Source organism: Empidonax traillii, unplaced genomic scaffold, assembly GCF_003031625.1.
Source record: "Empidonax traillii isolate 1590-97213 ecotype Southwest subspecies unplaced genomic scaffold, ASM303162v1 scaffold1204:size235212, whole genome shotgun sequence".
Taxonomy (NCBI): Eukaryota; Metazoa; Chordata; class Aves; order Passeriformes; family Tyrannidae; genus Empidonax; species Empidonax traillii.
Genome location: NW_020956397.1, coordinates 5,978 through 22,702, shown reverse-complemented (window position 1 = coordinate 22,702; position 16,725 = coordinate 5,978). Strand labels below are relative to the sequence as shown.

The 16,725-nt window shown below is 42.7% G+C and overlaps 2 protein-coding genes across 3 annotated transcripts in view; one reads left to right on the top strand and one right to left on the bottom strand.

Moving 5' to 3' along the window:
- The window catches only part of ZNF654 (zinc finger protein 654), a 25,837-nt gene extending 12,270 nt beyond the window's left edge, over positions 1 to 13,567 (bottom strand). The window contains exons 1-4 of the mRNA XM_027905782.1: positions 13,422 to 13,567; positions 5,146 to 5,291; positions 2,631 to 2,712; positions 1,989 to 2,124 (exon numbers count right to left, since the gene is read on the bottom strand). Coding sequence (XP_027761583.1) covers positions 1,989 to 2,124; positions 2,631 to 2,712; positions 5,146 to 5,291; positions 13,422 to 13,553 — 496 coding nt within the window. The 5' untranslated portion in view covers positions 13,554 to 13,567. The remainder of the gene's footprint in view (positions 1 to 1,988; positions 2,125 to 2,630; positions 2,713 to 5,145; positions 5,292 to 13,421) is intronic.
- A 360-nt stretch (positions 13,568 to 13,927) lies between these two features.
- On the top strand, positions 13,928 to 16,237 carry CGGBP1 (CGG triplet repeat binding protein 1). Of its 2 annotated transcripts, none has more exons than XM_027905784.1 (2): positions 13,928 to 13,950; positions 15,617 to 16,237. In XM_027905784.1, exon 2 carries the CDS (start codon positions 15,639 to 15,641, stop codon positions 16,137 to 16,139), a length of 501 nt encoding a protein of 166 aa, XP_027761585.1. In that variant the 5' UTR covers positions 13,928 to 13,950; positions 15,617 to 15,638; the 3' UTR covers positions 16,140 to 16,237. The 2 variants fall into 2 exon arrangements, with proteins under 2 accessions (XP_027761585.1, XP_027761584.1); XM_027905783.1 differs by lacking the exon at positions 13,928 to 13,950 and adding an exon at positions 14,629 to 14,756.
- The last annotated feature ends 488 nt before the right edge of the window (positions 16,238 to 16,725 follow it).

Below are 16,725 nucleotides of genomic sequence, written 5' to 3'. Positions count from 1 at the left end.
CTTTTTCAGACCTAAAAGATAACATAAAAAAGCTAACATATGAGTGAAATGATCTCAACTGATGTACTAAAAACACTTAACAGTTAAGTAAATGGAAATTCAGAAGTCCCTGGAAGATATATTTCAGATCTCTATCAGAAACAAGATTTCTCTAGCATCTTTATTTTTATGCAAGCTGAAGGAAAACTTGAAGGAATATTATTCAAGGTGTTAGGTTTCAGCTTATACTTGTTAACAAGAAAAAAAAAAAAATCTAATTCCCACTATCCATTTGCACTTCTGGGTACAAACTCAGTTAACAAGAGAGCTAAAAGGAAAACCAGTGTCTAACTGAGGTCATTCACTGCAAGAAAAAGGGATTATGCAGCAAAGTCCCTGGAGCCAAGTGGAGATGTCAACAAGCCCCTTGGAAAGTAATTAACAGGGTGCACCTCTCTAATGATCTCTGCTGGATCCTCACATCAGACCAACTTATTCTGCCCAACCTACCACAAGTTTATTGCTCCAATGTTTCAACCCAATTTAAACCCAGGAACTGCCTTGCTTTCCAGCCACCTCAAAATAGAGTGGAACATCTCCAAGCAGGCTACAACTCACGTCAGGACACACACAGAGAGGCTGGTCTTGGCCTAAGCTGCTCCAGGGAGTTAATGAATCCAAGACAGGATTATGGAGCTCACCCAAAGTGACTCTTCCAAGTTGGTGACTCAGCAATAGGCGGTTTTCCCCACCTGAAATAACGATCCCTGAGGGAACCACATGGCCAAATATACAAAAATAGACACCAAATAATGCCATAGCCTGGAAAGCAGCACACAATGTCTGCTTTCTGTAAGACCTGACAAGAATCAGGGTTTAGGGGAAGTGAGCAGAGAAAGAACCAGCTTCTAAAATCTCCTTAACATAAAACATTTGTCCTGGCAGATGAGATGTCAAGGGGGAGGGGGGAGGGATATCAGGAGATAAAAAAGGAGATAAAATATCTCAGCAGAGGGGAAGGAGATGCAGCCTGAAACAAAAGGAAACAAAGTGATCATCTGGTGACAACAGGCAGTCTGATTCCTACTCTGCCAGGTTAAAACTAAGTCAACATCCTCAAACTGTTACCAAAGAGGTTTCATGATGATCAAGAGAATCATTACAGCAAAGGATAAACTAATTCTTTCCTGGAGAGACAGAGATGGAGACCTCCTAACCTCACATCATGATCACCAAAACTGCAATGCAGAACAAAACAACATAAATCCTTGTTTTCATTTTGTTTCTGTACATATTTGACTAGAACTGTACCAGCTATATTATAAAAATAACGGGTAAACACATTGCTCAAGCACTTGCTTCACGATGGAGAGAAAACAACAAAGACCACCCCTTTCATCAGGTTAATTTGCTATCGAAACACCTTTCCTGGTGAAGGGGTCAGGCTCAACTTTAATCTTCTTCCTCTCTCTACAGAATGAACACCCTGTCACAAACACAGGAATGAGTTTGTATCGTGCACTAACATCACAGCAACTCGAGAAAAGCCAGCATTTCCCATCACTATCAAAGAGAAACAGCTCCTAGGAGATCCCCTGTGAGCACTGCTGCTCAATGTTAAGATGTTAGTAAAAAGACTTCACTGTAGATAGGGTATTTTCCCTCTTAGGAACTTTCATTTACATTCCAGTGATTTTGCTTCCATCTTTCTCCTGCTCTCAACTCTAGGAATTCCACACATAAACAGAGAGCAGCTGTCACGTGTAGTCACGGGCACTGCTGTAAACAGAGCCCAGAAAAGCCACAAGCCCAAGTATTTACAATTTAAAAGCAAAATTAAATGAGTCTGATGTGTATTTATGAGCTTTCTTTCAAATAAAAGAGGGACCAGCACATTTTACTACAGAAAAATAAACTGTTTGTGCAAGAGTCTGACTAATATTTTTTCAAAAAGCATAACTTAACACATTTTTCAGTGCTCTAGAAAATTACTGTGGTAAATGAAGTACCTAATTCCTGTGAGACAGGCTTTGCTTTCAGAATTGCTTGTAATACTGGATCCTCCCATGGTCCACCATCTCGAATTATTCGAGTCACCAGTTCCAGGTTCATATTCCTGTATTTATTTAGAAGGTTCTGACATTCCTACATGCAAAAAAGAAAAGGAATTAGGGAGAAGGAAAAGATGTTGTCTACAAATAATTAGGCTATCCAAAAGATACAAACCAAGAAAGCCAACGAGGGGAGCTACAAAGTCTTTCACTGACAGATTTAGACATGTTGGTGCTGGATTTGTGATCTGAATTACAGGAGGAAAATAAATGAATTGAACTACATGAGTCACCAGCCCTCAAGCAACCATTTGTGCTTGTGGTTCCATGCAACGAACTCAACCCTCGAAAATCAGGTAACACAATATATCGAAACCAAAACCCACACTTATGTGGCAAAAAAAAAAAAAAAAAAGGCATATTTTTAACCCCAGATCACTTATCTTATGCAGTTATAAGTAGTCAAACAAAAGTTTGTCACAGTCTATGCAAGAATAGAACAGCTGCATTTGTAATTTGTGCTGACCTCAGGGTTTCACTGAGGCAGAGCTTCAACCTAAAGTAACATTACAAGTTTTATATGAAAGTAGGCAACACTACCTGGATTGAACCTAAAATATCTTTCAAAGGATCTTCGTAGAACTCATCCTTTCCAAAGAACAGCAGCAATTCAAAAAAACTCCTGAAAAACAGAAGGGGTGACAAGTCAAGCTAAAAACATTTTCATTCAAAAAAAGAATGACACTGCAGTTATCCCCTGATTTCATAGAATCATAGAATCATAGAATAGATTGGGTTGGAAAAGACCTCCAAGATCATCAAGTCCAACCCCTGATCCAACTCCAATTACTATATCATTCAAATCAAACTTCAAAATATTTGAAGGTAACACCCAAAAGTACAAAACTAAGCATTATGTTTCAATAAAGCTAATTCAGAAAAGTTAATTTTTTCCTCTGAATGACATTTTCAGAAATACTGTGCATAAAAATATATTCACACAGACAAAATTAAGTTTTCTACAGTAGTAATGGTAAAGGATCATAAAATTTGGGTTCCTTTAGATTATGCTGCAGTAATTTTTTTTCCCAACCAGGGATAAGCTGTGCCAAACACAGACCCAGAAAAATTAAGTTATAAATTCATTGTGTTGGGTGACAGAATTTTTTCCCAGGTTAGGTCCTCAAATCTCAACTCATATATGGAATGAAGAAAAAAAGCACTACCTAAATAAGTCCTTTGTTCTGAAAAAAAAAAAAAAAAAAAAAACATTATCTCATTTCATGTTAAACAAAATTTTGCAGCACATTTGGCTCTGGGGAAAGGTCAGACATGAGTCATGTCAGGATCTGGAAAGCAGCCAAACCAGAACTTAAATAATAAGACAAAACTGGTTATAGCAAGTGATGTGTGCTTGTTTTGAAATCTGCTTTGACTGATTTAATATGAACAGGACCTTGAATAAAAAACCCTGTAAATCAATAGTGAGCAAGTGTAAACTGTAATTTTCCTCTCTACCAGTGCACCTGCTTATCACACTCTTTTCAGACTAATAAAGGAAGCCATCAAAATAGTTCTATTTCCTCATCACCAACCAGTCTCCATTCAGTTAAAATTCAGGCAATTCCAGGTTGGTCCAGTTATCCTAAAACCTGCAGCATTGCACATCCACATTTATATCCATAGCTAGATTTTTCACATCAGTACTTCGGTATTACTGGCACCAGAAGGTTGCCCAAGAACACTTGGCACCAGTATGAAAACCCCTGGGATTAATGACAATACAGGTGCTGCTCCATTTGATATGAATGGCAAGGCTATGAAATATAAGAAATAAAACAGTTGTTACTGTTAAGAGTTTATTGTCTGGTTACCAAGGAAATCTTACTCATGCATGAAAATACAGTCAGGCAGATTTTTTGCTCTCCACGAACTCAGACTTGACATACACACGATTTTCAGAAGATATTCCAGTAAGGTTTCCCAGGTAACTGCAGCTACTGAGCCCTGGGATCCCTTTCTATCACATCACATCACATGCAAAAAAAAAAAAAAAATGCCAGTCAGGCAGAGTAAGGAGAAAAAATTCTCTGACATTCTGGAATGGAATTTACTCAGTGAGTAAACCCAAGACAAAGCAGGAACTCAGTTACCAATTCACTTCTCAGTCAGCAGGGAATGTCCAACCTACACACAACAAATACCTGAATTTCCACTTCTTGACCTCCCAAGCTTTCATATTTAAAACTACAGATAAGCACGGTCCGAACTTGGAGGTTTTTTCCCTAGAAACTGGGGGATAAAAAAACCAGCAAGAGAAGTCACCATGGTCTGGCTGTAACTGCTCAGTCATCCTCAGATACCTGAGCACTGCAGGTCTGAAAACTGTGGTCTTGTGATTCCTGAACTATGTCAAATAGTTTCATGAAGGAAACACTTTAACCAGCTGGACAAATAAACCTGATTTACTCAAACCCAACCTGCAATAAATTCAGTGCTTAGGCTTCTGTCTCCATCTGCTGAGAGAAGATCAAGTGCATCTCAGCTTAAGTACATCTAATTCACTTGAATGTTTACTTTTCCTGCTTCTACTCAGGTCTTGAACCCTGAAAAGCAAGGGTTTAGAACAAGAGATAAATGGGACTTGGACTTATTTACTTATCATTATCCTGACACTTTCAGCGTGGGAAAAAATCACCAATGCATCAAAAAAAATGGAATTAGAGCGAAATTTAAGGCATAACATTCTCCAGGTTTTCAAGCTGAATGTGACTGTGGGCCAGTTAACTGTAAAACAAGTAATGCCCATATGCATTTTGATGACTCAAACACGAAAATCCATTTTGAAATAACTGACTTATTTCTTAAGGGAAATTATCTAAAGAAATACTTGGCTGGAGGTAGAAGAGTAAAAACTTGAGGTAAATTACTACAAAAGGTTGTAACAGCCAAGCTGAATATTCAACAGGGACACAAAATGAGGGAAGTAAACTCTGCGTGGAACTCAGGATACATCTGCTGGTGAAACCACTCTCTTGCAAGCTCTGAGGACACGAGACCCTGCTGCTGTCATGACCTGTGTTGCAAAGGGAACAATCCAAAATGCTGTACTTACAGAGCCAGGCTACTCAACACGTACTGGACGTGCTCACATTCGGCTGGGAAGGACACACAGGCAGAGGTGAAACAACACAGAGCTGTCTGGAGCACCTGGAGCTGAGGCAAAGGAACCTGCCACCTTCCAGCATAGTCCTCGACAACCTAAGGACCAAAACAAGGAAATCAGTATCACAGTGGAAGGCATTCTCTGTAGTTAATACTGTACCTGCTTCTTCTCCCCTCCTTCTTACCCAAAAAGCGTTCAGGTTTTTTGCTGACAAATTCTACTTTCTGTTATTACACACACACACACAAAAATAAATAGAAACTTTATGACCTACATCATAGAAGGCAAACCACAAGGGACCTAAAACTATTCTTTTCAGGCAGGAAATACTTCCTTCTCATGCTGCACCACAGTAGATACTACACTCTGCATTTAAACACAAGCTTTTGTTTTGTGAGGGGATGCAAATGAGAGAGTCTATAACAACATCCAGACATTCTAGTCCAAAAACTTTCCAAGAGGGGAAAGAATAGCCTGCACTCTTCTGATCTTTGGTTCAGCACAAACACAGCAGTCACCCTTCCTTATCTGATCAAGTGAGTAAGTTTGGCTTTTTTATCCATAGGATGGAATTAAGGCTAGTTATGGCTTCATCTACAGTTACAGAACTGCATCACTATTTAGACAGATACATGAAGGGGAAAATAAGATTTTTTTTTTTAATGAGAAAAGTCCTTGGTCATCTAATCAATCTTAGTTTTATTAGTAACAGCAAATTTCTGGTACTGGCTCAATAACCCAGCAGCACCTGATGTTTCCACACAGGTAACCCTACCCTGAGGTCCTGTGCAAGGCCCAGTCCGAGTCTAAAACACAGCACTGAGGTCAGCAGCAAGCACAGCAGCAAAACAAATGTCTGTAAAGGCACCCACCAGTTCTGACAAGGATTGATCACTAACTTTAAGGCTCTGCAACACAAACAGCCACTGCCCCTTGGCTGACATGGGACCCGTAACATTTTCTCCTCCCCAGCAGCAGCTGAGGTGGATTAATATTTTGGAGGTAGATTCTGACTTTTCCACCATTATTTCCATTTATTTTAGTAATTTCTGTTTGAAAATCTGTCAGCTTAATGCAGCAAAAATCTAGGTCAACTGAAGGAGAATTAGCAGACTGGTAGATAAATAGTCTTCCTCTTCAGAAGAGCAGACATATTTTTCAGATGTGTCTCACGCATCTATTAAGAGTTCTCTGAAATAGTTTTAACAAAGCTCTTTGCCCAGAAAACCACGAAAGCCTTGGAAGAAACAAAGTAGACAGAAAGAACAAACATCCTTTAGTGGGGCAAAGGGTCAAACCAAGGTGGAAATAAAAGTTCCCACCATGGTGCTTCACAGTGCTGAGAGGCACAGCAAAAACATATTGATAAACGACTTCCAGCAATAAAAAAATGTTTTGTGGCAATATCAGTTTATTTCCTTGGTAGCCTAAAGTGTTAACTGTAAAGAAGATTTAAAGACAGTGAGTGACTGACCTCAGCACAGACAGCAGTGGTACTTAGGGAACAAAACCAATAAACTGGCCTTCAAACTGACAATCACCACCCAAAAGCAAGGCTGTCTTATTATGTTAGATGTTTTAATGAAAAATCCCCCCAGTGCTCACCACAACGGCCAAGAAAGCAAATTAAACCTTAGAAGAGCGATATAAAACAAAGCATACAATAAAATAAAATAAAAAAAAAAATAATCACATGGTTGTTTCCTACCTACCCATTCCTGCCTCAAGGAATGCAAGAAATGCTAAGCAGCAAAAATAAATGTCACACCTGGATCAGTGCAGCCAACTAGGACACTTGGGATTGTGAAGAAAAGACAGGTGCAAAGGGGAGACCAAAAAAAGGTCAAAAAAAGGATGAAAACAAAGAACAGGAGGTAGTTCCTCACATGGGGTGTAATTATGCTGTGGAGCTCCTTCCTCAAGTGATGCTACGTGAATTTAAAGAGGCTGGAGGAGCTGAAAAAGCTGTTAAAAAGTTCCTAAGTACAGTAAATTAACCAAATTGAAAAACAGTTAAAGAGGGGAAAGCTACTGTATTTGCTCATCCCACCATATATGACATTTTGATAATATTTTGGTCCTAATGTCAGTGCAGGGCCAGTGCAAATAATCAGCATTCAAAAGCAATGCAGCATCTAAATTAATCATCATGCTGATGAGAATAGCCAGACCCTGCAGCCTGGAAAAGGGGTAGCCCAAACTGGTCAGGAAGAACATGAACAGCAAACTTTGCTGTGAATGTGGACACCTTGCTCAGCCCCAGGAAAACAAAACATCAGTCAATTCTGAGCAGACTTGCAACCATCACCAGCAAAGGATGGGAGGGCTGGAGGTGGGTGGAGAAAAAGATAAATTAAGTACAAAATAAACTTCAAACCCCACTCCACACACGTTTTATATGGAAAGGGGAAGGGGGGAATACATTTGTTTTAAGTTCTGTATATTCTATATATACTTCAATGCCTGGTTTTTAAGTCACCTCATGGAGTGACTTTTTCTATAACACAAATCAACTCCTTTTTTTTGTTCAGAATATTCAGTGTGCCACGCTTTAAACCAGAACTGTAAAGGAGAACACAGCTAAAGGTTTACACCAAAAAAGAGCCCCCAAAACAACAACAACAACAACAAAACAACTACCAACTTTGCCATTTCTCCAGGCAAACAAGTTGAAGGGACATGTGCATGTTCACCCTCATGTGGTGAATTATCACCACAGCACTTGAGGAAAATCAGACAGATCGTGCTGCTGGAGTCCTGAATGTTTTACATCGAGTTTATGTTTCTCAGCACATTTCTAACAGACCAACTCCAATATAATGAAGTCACCCAAACACGAAGCAAATAACATTTGTCAAATTAAAGTGGCCTGGTCCTTGTCCAGAAAAATCACAAGGGTGGCAACATTTTTAGGTGACTTTCTGCAACAACTCCCCTTCAAGGACTCTTAGGGTGTGATGTTTAATTATGGTTTTGGGGGGCTTTTTGTTTCCCTTTCCCATTCAGTGCAGACAAAGGCACTGAAAGGCAGGTTTTCTGACACCAAACTTTCTGACAGCACCCCCCAGCTCAGCTCCACCTTTCTCCCACACCAATATACTTCCCCCCCCCTTTTTTTTTTTAAACATGTTTGAATAACTCAGAGCAAAATCCATGACTCAGATTGTGTCCTGTTAAGTACAAAATCAAGACCAGACTTATCAGAAGTTACTAAACACGAAGCTAAAAGGCAGCTCACTCCAAAAATAACAAGGGAGTAATTAAAGACCTGAACTGACAAAAAAAAAGAATTTCCCAGAATGTCATTTTATTAACTGATTAAATATATATTTGAAGTGACTAAATATGCACATATAAAGTTACTGGACTAAATTCCAAAGAGAAATAGCACTGCAAACAACTAGATTTGCAAATGCACACAAGAAACAAATGTTTTATGCAGTGCCAGGCCTGGAGTTGCCACAGCCTTTCCTGTTCCTTCCCACAACACCACCAGAAACTACAAATCCCACCAAAAATTTTAAAGCTTTGCCACCTATTAGGATTTCAAAATTACTCAAAAATTTCTCATGAAATTGAAAAATAAAGGAAGGATTAAACCCACAACAGTTCAATATTTTTGCTTATAGTTTTCAGACAAGGAAAGTTTGTTGGCACATGGTTGTCACTCCTTATAATAAACACGTAACGTCATTTGTTATAATAAACACCTGTAGTGGTTGTCACAGGTCAGGAAGAGGCAAAAAAAGGATTTAAATTGCCAAGCAAACAAGGGGCATGCTTAAAAAGAAAGCATCCTGAAAATTAAAAGCCGTAATTCAAAGCAACACTCGGTCAGAGCAGCTCAGGCACCGAAGTTCAGTTGTAGAAGAGAACTTGAGTAAAACTGCATTTACTCCACACCTGGAAACACCTCAAAAAATAATCACTTAATTTTTTTACTGCCTTTTTAGCCTGTTTAGTGGGTAATGAACATTTTGTTCTCTTTGTGTCCTTACAAATCAGGATTTCATTATCCAAATAAAAGAGTAGAAAAGGCCTGAAGATTTCAGGGTAACATAAAATATTCCTTAACATATAAAAATTTAATTTAAAAAAAAAAAAATTAAGTAATGGCTGTTCACATTCACCTTAAAAACGTGAATTTTTACTGCAATTCACATGTGAATATTACATAAGGAGGAACCAAACATAATCACATTTCTGGCAAAAAGAAAATACATCACCCAGCAACAGCATGACACATCCTATGAGACAAGTTGCTGCCAAAGCTCTACCCTTAAAGCTAAAACGCTTTCCCCCCACCCTTAATCACTGAAATCTCAACCATTTCCTCAGCCTGCTCGAGGCAAGAACAATCCCTCACACTGGGTTTTCAAGGGCCCAGGACATTTAGGTGTTTCAAAAAGACACTTCCTGATTTTTGCACTAAGTTTGCAAAAGCAAGGCTGCAGACACACAGAGCCATCGTTCAACCCACATCTTTCCTTTTAGGTAGAAAAACCTGCAATTCCTTTATAAGTTACAACCCTGATATGTTTGTTTTTTTTTTCCAAGCTTATTTTGATACATTTTAAGAAAAGGTGTTAAAACCTGGAGAAGCAGCAACACCAATAAGTTTCAAAGTGCCCAGTGGGGAAAATTCCAAAGAAGCGAAAGGAGAAAAAATGTTACAAAGATCAAGAAAAGTCTACAATCTATTTGTACATTTGGATAATGTTTCTTTTTTAAATACCAACTCCTTAATCCCACTTGTAAAACAGGGAGAAAATTTCTCAGGGTAAAACTAATAGGACAGAAAGGACAAGAAATATAAAATACATAAAACAGATGGTTAAAAACTACAGATTCTGTCTTCTCAAAGAAAAAAAAACCTCAAAGATATTGAGGAAATCACCTTCCACTACTACTCATGTGAGCAAGATTTTTGTAGCCAAGCTTTAAAATGATGTATGCAGATCACACATGGATCCCAAGGGTCCAAAATGTAATAAAATAAAAGCCTGTCATAACCTACAGCTTTGGGGTGGGTTTGTTTGGAGATGTTTTGGTTTGTTGGGCTTTTTTTTTTTTAATAACATCTAAAACCAACTCCAAGTTATTGACTTGGAGTCCAAAGCAAGAGACAAATACTTTCAAATCTCAAGTATAGGAAAACACTTTATATTTGCATTAAAATTACTGGAAAACACAAGAAGTGTGGAAAGGTACGAACCCTCAAACCAGGAGAACAAACATTCCAAGTTGTACATTTTTCCACCTCCATCGCCACAGGGCTGAGTCACAACACCCCTGCAATTTTGCCTGCTAAAATAAACCCAGGAAACACCATCCTCTCTTGTGTGTTCCTAAATTTGAACTTCTCAGTTTTTAGGTTTATAAGCCCAGGAATTATTTTTTTTTCCAGCAGTGACTCAAGATCCCACCAAGCACTGGAAGCAAATAAGGTGATCTTTATTTCAGGAGGGCTGTGAACTGATGTGTTCATCCCTCATGGCACTACTTTGGTACTTTATCTGAACTCACCTGGCACTTATTTCAGTCACAAAACAACATCCAGCACAGCTCTGCAGCCATGTGGACAACTACAGAAATGCTGGGAGCAACTTGGAATATTCTGATAGGATTTCATATCCTGAATATTTATCGAGCTGGGTCATCAAACTGCACCCACTGCAAGGGCAATGAAGGAAACCACCTCCATTTTCCAGCTCATTAATGAGGTTTGATTTCAAATCAAGTCAATTTGGAAATTCACGCTTCTAATTACAAAAGTAACCCCCCTCCTCACCCCTCAGACCAAAGAGTAACCATTTTCACCACTGGTATTTCAGACACACAGGAAATCTCAAGGAAGAATTTCGAATTCTGCACGTAACAGGAGCTGAAATTCATGGGGCTCTTCCAAATGTTTAGGCTGAGGGGGATTCTTCAGGTACAACCTTTCAAATTGAACTTACAAAGTAGTCACAGGGACCTTGTTCTTTTTTTTCCAAGTGAGTTTGGAACTCCACAAACAAAAAATGCCCCAACAGCACATTTTAGAAAGTACCAGAAACAGCTGGTGAGATGCATAAAGTGGGCACTTGACTCATCTTCCAAGTGTCTCTTTTCAGCTCCAGCCACAGAAATGTTGATTTTTTATTTTATTTTATTTTTTTTTTTTGCTTTCTGCATGTCATCAATCTCAAAGAACAACCCTAAGAAAACATTTTATTGCCTTTTTGCCTCGAAAGAGTCGGGCTGGGATGACTCTGTGTGACCACCGACACCTAACAATACACACATCCCAAAAACACACGTGGCTTTAGAGATGCCACATTCCAACTGATCCTGGATCATGATATTGTATCTTTGTGGGAAATGCTCTGATAATCCTGCCTGCTTTTTTACCTGTTATTTAATCTACCTGAAAGAAGTTGAGCTGCAATACTCCAAACGACTTCAGGACTATGATTAAAGCACAGCCGGTGTGATTAAACGGGATGTTACTCCAAAAATAAAAAATTATCCTTTTGGGTGGTTCAAACCCATCACTAAGCAACTATTTCTACAACAACTCCATTCTGACCAAAAAAAAAAAAAAAATAGGAGGCAGACTGGGACATTGGGAAGTGCCAAATGACTATTAAGACAAGCAAAAGTGCGTTATCAGCGCAGAGAGGAACGAGGTGGGAACGTGCACAACAGCCAGATGTGTCCTGCAGATCTGCACACACAAGTGCAAAAGCACCAGGCTCTGGTAAAACTCTATCTGAAAGAAAAACTGCATTAAAAAGACATCTGGGGAGGTGGACAAATGGATTTAAATCTAAAAAAGCAACACAGTGTTTAAGGGAGATGGTTGGGTTCCCCCCCCCCCACCAATGAAAGTTATGAGAAAGAGGTAACCTAAACTTCATGATATTTTCTGAAGGAAAAAATATATAAATATGTTTCATTCCTCATGGAAGAGGCTGAGGGTCCTGTCAGCCCTCTCTATACAGACCAAAATAATCCCACAATGTCAATCCCAGGAGGGTAGGTTGTTCTCCTTGACAGCAACTTCATTTGCTGTCAAAAAACCCACAAATGTCACCAAGCTCTTCCCAGCAACACACCCCTTAAGATCTTCCATTTACGCAGCTAAAAGCCATCACTACAAACAAGCTCAACCAAAACTCAGGCTATGCTGAGCTGAGCACATGACTGCTGATCACCCCGGGCCAAATTTACACCATCCAAAAAAAAAAAAAAAAAAAAAAAAGCCCCGCAGACAAAGTGCTCGTACATTCATTTCACTGACTGTCGCCAGGATTATTTAAGCTGGGGATTGTTAGAAAGAAAACTTAAAAGAGGAGAGGAGCAGAGCCCTCTTCCACGCTCAGAGCACTGGCTGACCACGTGGAGGGTTCATCAGCTCAAGGCACAACCACAAACATTTGCTCCACAGCTCTCCCTCAAGCACCCAAGTTCTGGGAGATCACCAGAGAGGAGGAACTTCAATAAAAGGAACGGCAACCCCCAAAAAAGCAACCTGTGGACTCGGTGAGCAGCACCCCAGCTCATTAAGCACATAAAACACTTCAAACAGATGTTTCACTGAACGTTAAAGCAGAAACATAATAACGAGCTAGAAACATATTTATTTGAACTGCAGAGAGCAACCGTGGCAGCCAAAAAGGTAATGGACTGAGGCAATTCTATATACAATCCCCTCCGTTGCATCCCATATGAAATAACCTCTATTATACTTCATGCAAAATGACCTCTATTATACCCTCTATAAAATAACGCCTGTTATATTCCCCCGGCCCAACCAGCGCTCCATCAGCAGGTGTCGGTGGGACAAGCACGGGAAAAGCAACCTGTTGTTGTTGCTGCTTGTTACTTTGGGGGTTGCGAGGAGCCCGAGAATCCCGGGGCCCGCACCGTGACAACGCTGCTTTCCGACGAGAGAAAAAAAATAAAAATAATAGTAATAACGATAAAAATAATAATAAACCAGCCTGGCTTGACTCGGGTGCGGGGGCCCCTACCCGGGCCCTCCCGGCCCCGCCAGCCCCACACGTGTCCCCGCGGCCGCCCCCGCCTCTCCCTGCCCCACTCCTAGAGCCGCCTTCCCTCCCCTTCCCTCACCGCTGGAGCCTCCACGCCCCTCCTCAGGCCTCGCCATTCCCCCCGCGCAGGCCCGGCCGTGCCCTCCCCCCCCCCCCCCCCCGCCCTCCGCGCTCCCGGGCGCCGACCTGGCAGAAGCGGCGGCAGTAGTACTGGCTGCGGAGGAGCGCGGGCAGCGCCGGGGGCAGCCCGGGGGCCGCCAGCGCCTCCAGCTCCTCGCTGAGGCGCTCCGACTCCTGGTCGCTCTCGTCTTCCGCCATGGCGGCCCCGCCGCCCCGCGCGTACCGAGCGCGCCGGCCCCGCCCCGCCCCGCCGGAAGGGCCGCCCCTCCCCGTTCCCATTGGTCGAGTTGACTGTCCGTCAGTGCTCGTGGCCCTCTGCGGCCCCGCCTCCGCGCCGCGATTGGCGGGCTGCACTCCACCCATTGGCTGAGGGGCTCGTCAGTCGCGCCTCGCCCCTGCCACGGCGCCCCGCCCCCGCCTCCGCGGATCCCGCCCGCCCCGCTTCTCATTGGGTAAGGGCACCGCCTGTCGGCGCGGGGAGCCAATCGGCGCGCGGCTCGCAGGGCGGTGGGCGGGGCCAAGCTTGTGGGGGTGGCGGAGCGGCGGGGCCGGCCCGGCGGGGCCTCGGCGGGAGCGGCGGCGGCGGGGACGGCGGGTAACGGGGGGGAACGGCGGGGATCGAGGGGGAACGGGGCCCGGCGCGGCGGGGAGGGCGCCAGGCTGCGCGAAACGGGCCGCGGAGCATCCCCGGACAACACCCGGGCCGCACCTGCGCGGCCCGCAGAGAGAGCCAGGTCGGGCCTTCCGCGGAGCGCCGGCCGGGAAGGGGCGGAGGGAGGGAGGGAGGGACCCCGGGCAGCGATCCCTGAGGGATGAGCGCGGCCGGTTCCGGCTCCGGGAAAAACAGACCCACCCGTAATCCCTGCGGGCCCCGGTGAAGCGCGAACACCCGGTTTGCCGGGGGATTTTCTGCCGCCGCTTCAGCAGCCAAAAGCAACAAGTTTGTGCCGGGTCAAGGCTCGCTTTTTTTTTTCGCTTGATTTCACGTTGGACATGATTTGGGCAAAAGCAACGAAAAAGAACGAAGAAAGTTGCGTGGATGCTGGAAAAAAAGATTGTTTATCTTTTCAGTGTGTCTTTATAGGGCTGTACAAGTCAAAAGTTAAAGTCAAGACTTGTAACAGAAAGCAGCAAACAGAGCAAAAAAAAAATTAACTAGGAGAGCTGTTTAATACCAAGATCTTCGTCTCTCTTTCTTCAGAAGGTCGTAATCTCTTCCATGTTGCAATGTGGTTTGGTTTTTTTTATTTTTTTAAAGATAATTTTGAAGACTGAATTATCTATTCCTTCAGTTCCAGGCCAAGCAAAAAATGCAGCAGAAACTCTCTGTCTTTTTTTTAAAAACGTTGCAACAGCAAACTGTGACCAAACAAGTGCAGAGAAAGTGCATCATGCCCATAAGTAAATGGCCAGGCAACCTACTGTATGTCTTTTAAAAAAAATTATATATATATATATATATATATATATAGACACATATACATTTTGGAAAATACTTAAAAAATTCTAACACTTGTCACCTTTTTTTCTGTTCCCATTAGGCTGCCCCTTAATGATTTGCTTTAGGCTCCAAGTTAAGGTTCAGTCTGATAGTTGTGGTTTGAGCTGGAGCAAAAGCCAGGGCTGTTTCCAAGTTTGGGTTTGGTTTCTTTTTGTTTGTTTGTTTGGGAGGGAAAGGGGGAGTAACTGTCTTTTGTGAGTGACAGGAATGGTGTCTTCTTGCCTGCCCTTTGGACAGCTAAATTTCTACTAAATAAATAAATGTTTTTACTAAAGTTCTGCTAACAGAATAAATCCTTTTCAGGAAATAAACAGAAAAATACTCACCCAGCTTAATGAAAACCATCAAATCACTGAAAATACTAAGAAGAAAGCACCCTTTGCCCTAAAGAGTAAAGTACAAAAAAAAAATGTCTTCGAGAAAAGCAGAAAGCTTTTCTGTTTGACTTTAAGTGATGAACAAATTGGGTTTGGAGGGTTGTGACTTTGGAGGGCTGTGAGTTTGAGGGTTCTGAGTTCTGAGCCTTTTAGTTGTAGAAACCAAAAGTCTTTTGAGTGATTAGGAACTTCATTCTCCAATTTCTTTAGATTTTAACATGAAGAACCTTCCTTTCAATAACAATTTCACACACAAGTATCTTCCATATAATTAATAATCTTAGAGATGCCAACAGTGCTGTGCTGGGTGTCGAGCAGACTCCACGCAGGAGTGTTTGGTTGAGATCCTGAGCACGCTCTGACGGCAGTTTGGTGTTTTCCAGCCTTGCCGTGCCGGAGGCAGCGATGGAACGGTTCGGAGTGAAATCCGCCCCGTCCCGTAACCGCTCCAAGACGGCCCTGTACGTGACCCCCCAGGACCGCGTGACCGAGTTCGGGAACGAGCTCCACGAGGACGGGGGGAAGCTCTTCTGCACCTCCTGCAACGTGGTCCTGAACCACGTCCGAAAATCCGCCATCAACGACCACCTCAAGTCCAAAACGCACACCAAGAGGAAGGCGGAGTTCGAGGAGCAGAACGTGCGGAAGAAGCAGAGGACTCTCACCGCCTCCCTGCAGTGCAACAGCGCTGCCCAGACAGAGAAATCCAGCGTCATCCAGGACTTTGTGAAGATGTGCCTGGAGGCCAACATCCCCCTGGAGAAGGCCGACCATCCCTCCGTGAGAGCCTTCCTGTCCCGCCACGTCAAGAACGGCAGCTCCATACCCAAGTCGGAGCAGCTCCGGAAGGCTTATCTGCCCGACGGGTATGATGAGAACCAGCTCATCAACACCGAGGATCGCTGAGGGGGAAAACTGTTGGCGTCAGTGTCGTGAAGTTTTACATATTGATGGTGTGGTTTATTTTTATATTCATGCATATATATATACAGTGTTACATATTGGTTTTACAAGCTATTTTGTATTCTCGTAGAAATGACAATCTGTGCCTGGGCTCAGTGGTGTGGTGCCACAGGTTGTTGCTGACCCTGCTGCTGCGGACTTCAGAACTCCTGCTGAATGTGGGGGACGTTCCTGGTGTGCACCTGATCTCTGCCCAGTCCAGCTGTAACTGATGGCACTTGGATGGAGGACCTGAACAGTGCATCCAAATATCCGTGGAAGGTGGTGTGGTGGGGATTGTTAATGGTGTCAGTGGATTGCTTTGTCCCGGTGTCCTGTCCCTGAGTGAGCCAAGAAGTGGTGCTGCACGTTTGAACTGCAAGAAGCTGTAGGACGGTTGATTAAAATGTAACTGCTCTGCTGGGGGAGGACTGTCGCAACTTTCTACTCGAGTTTGGTTTACCTTTTAAAACAGGAAACCTTTTTTCTTCTGGAATACTCTCTTACTCTGTTTGGTGCAACTGTGGATGCGTCCATCAGCTCGAATAGC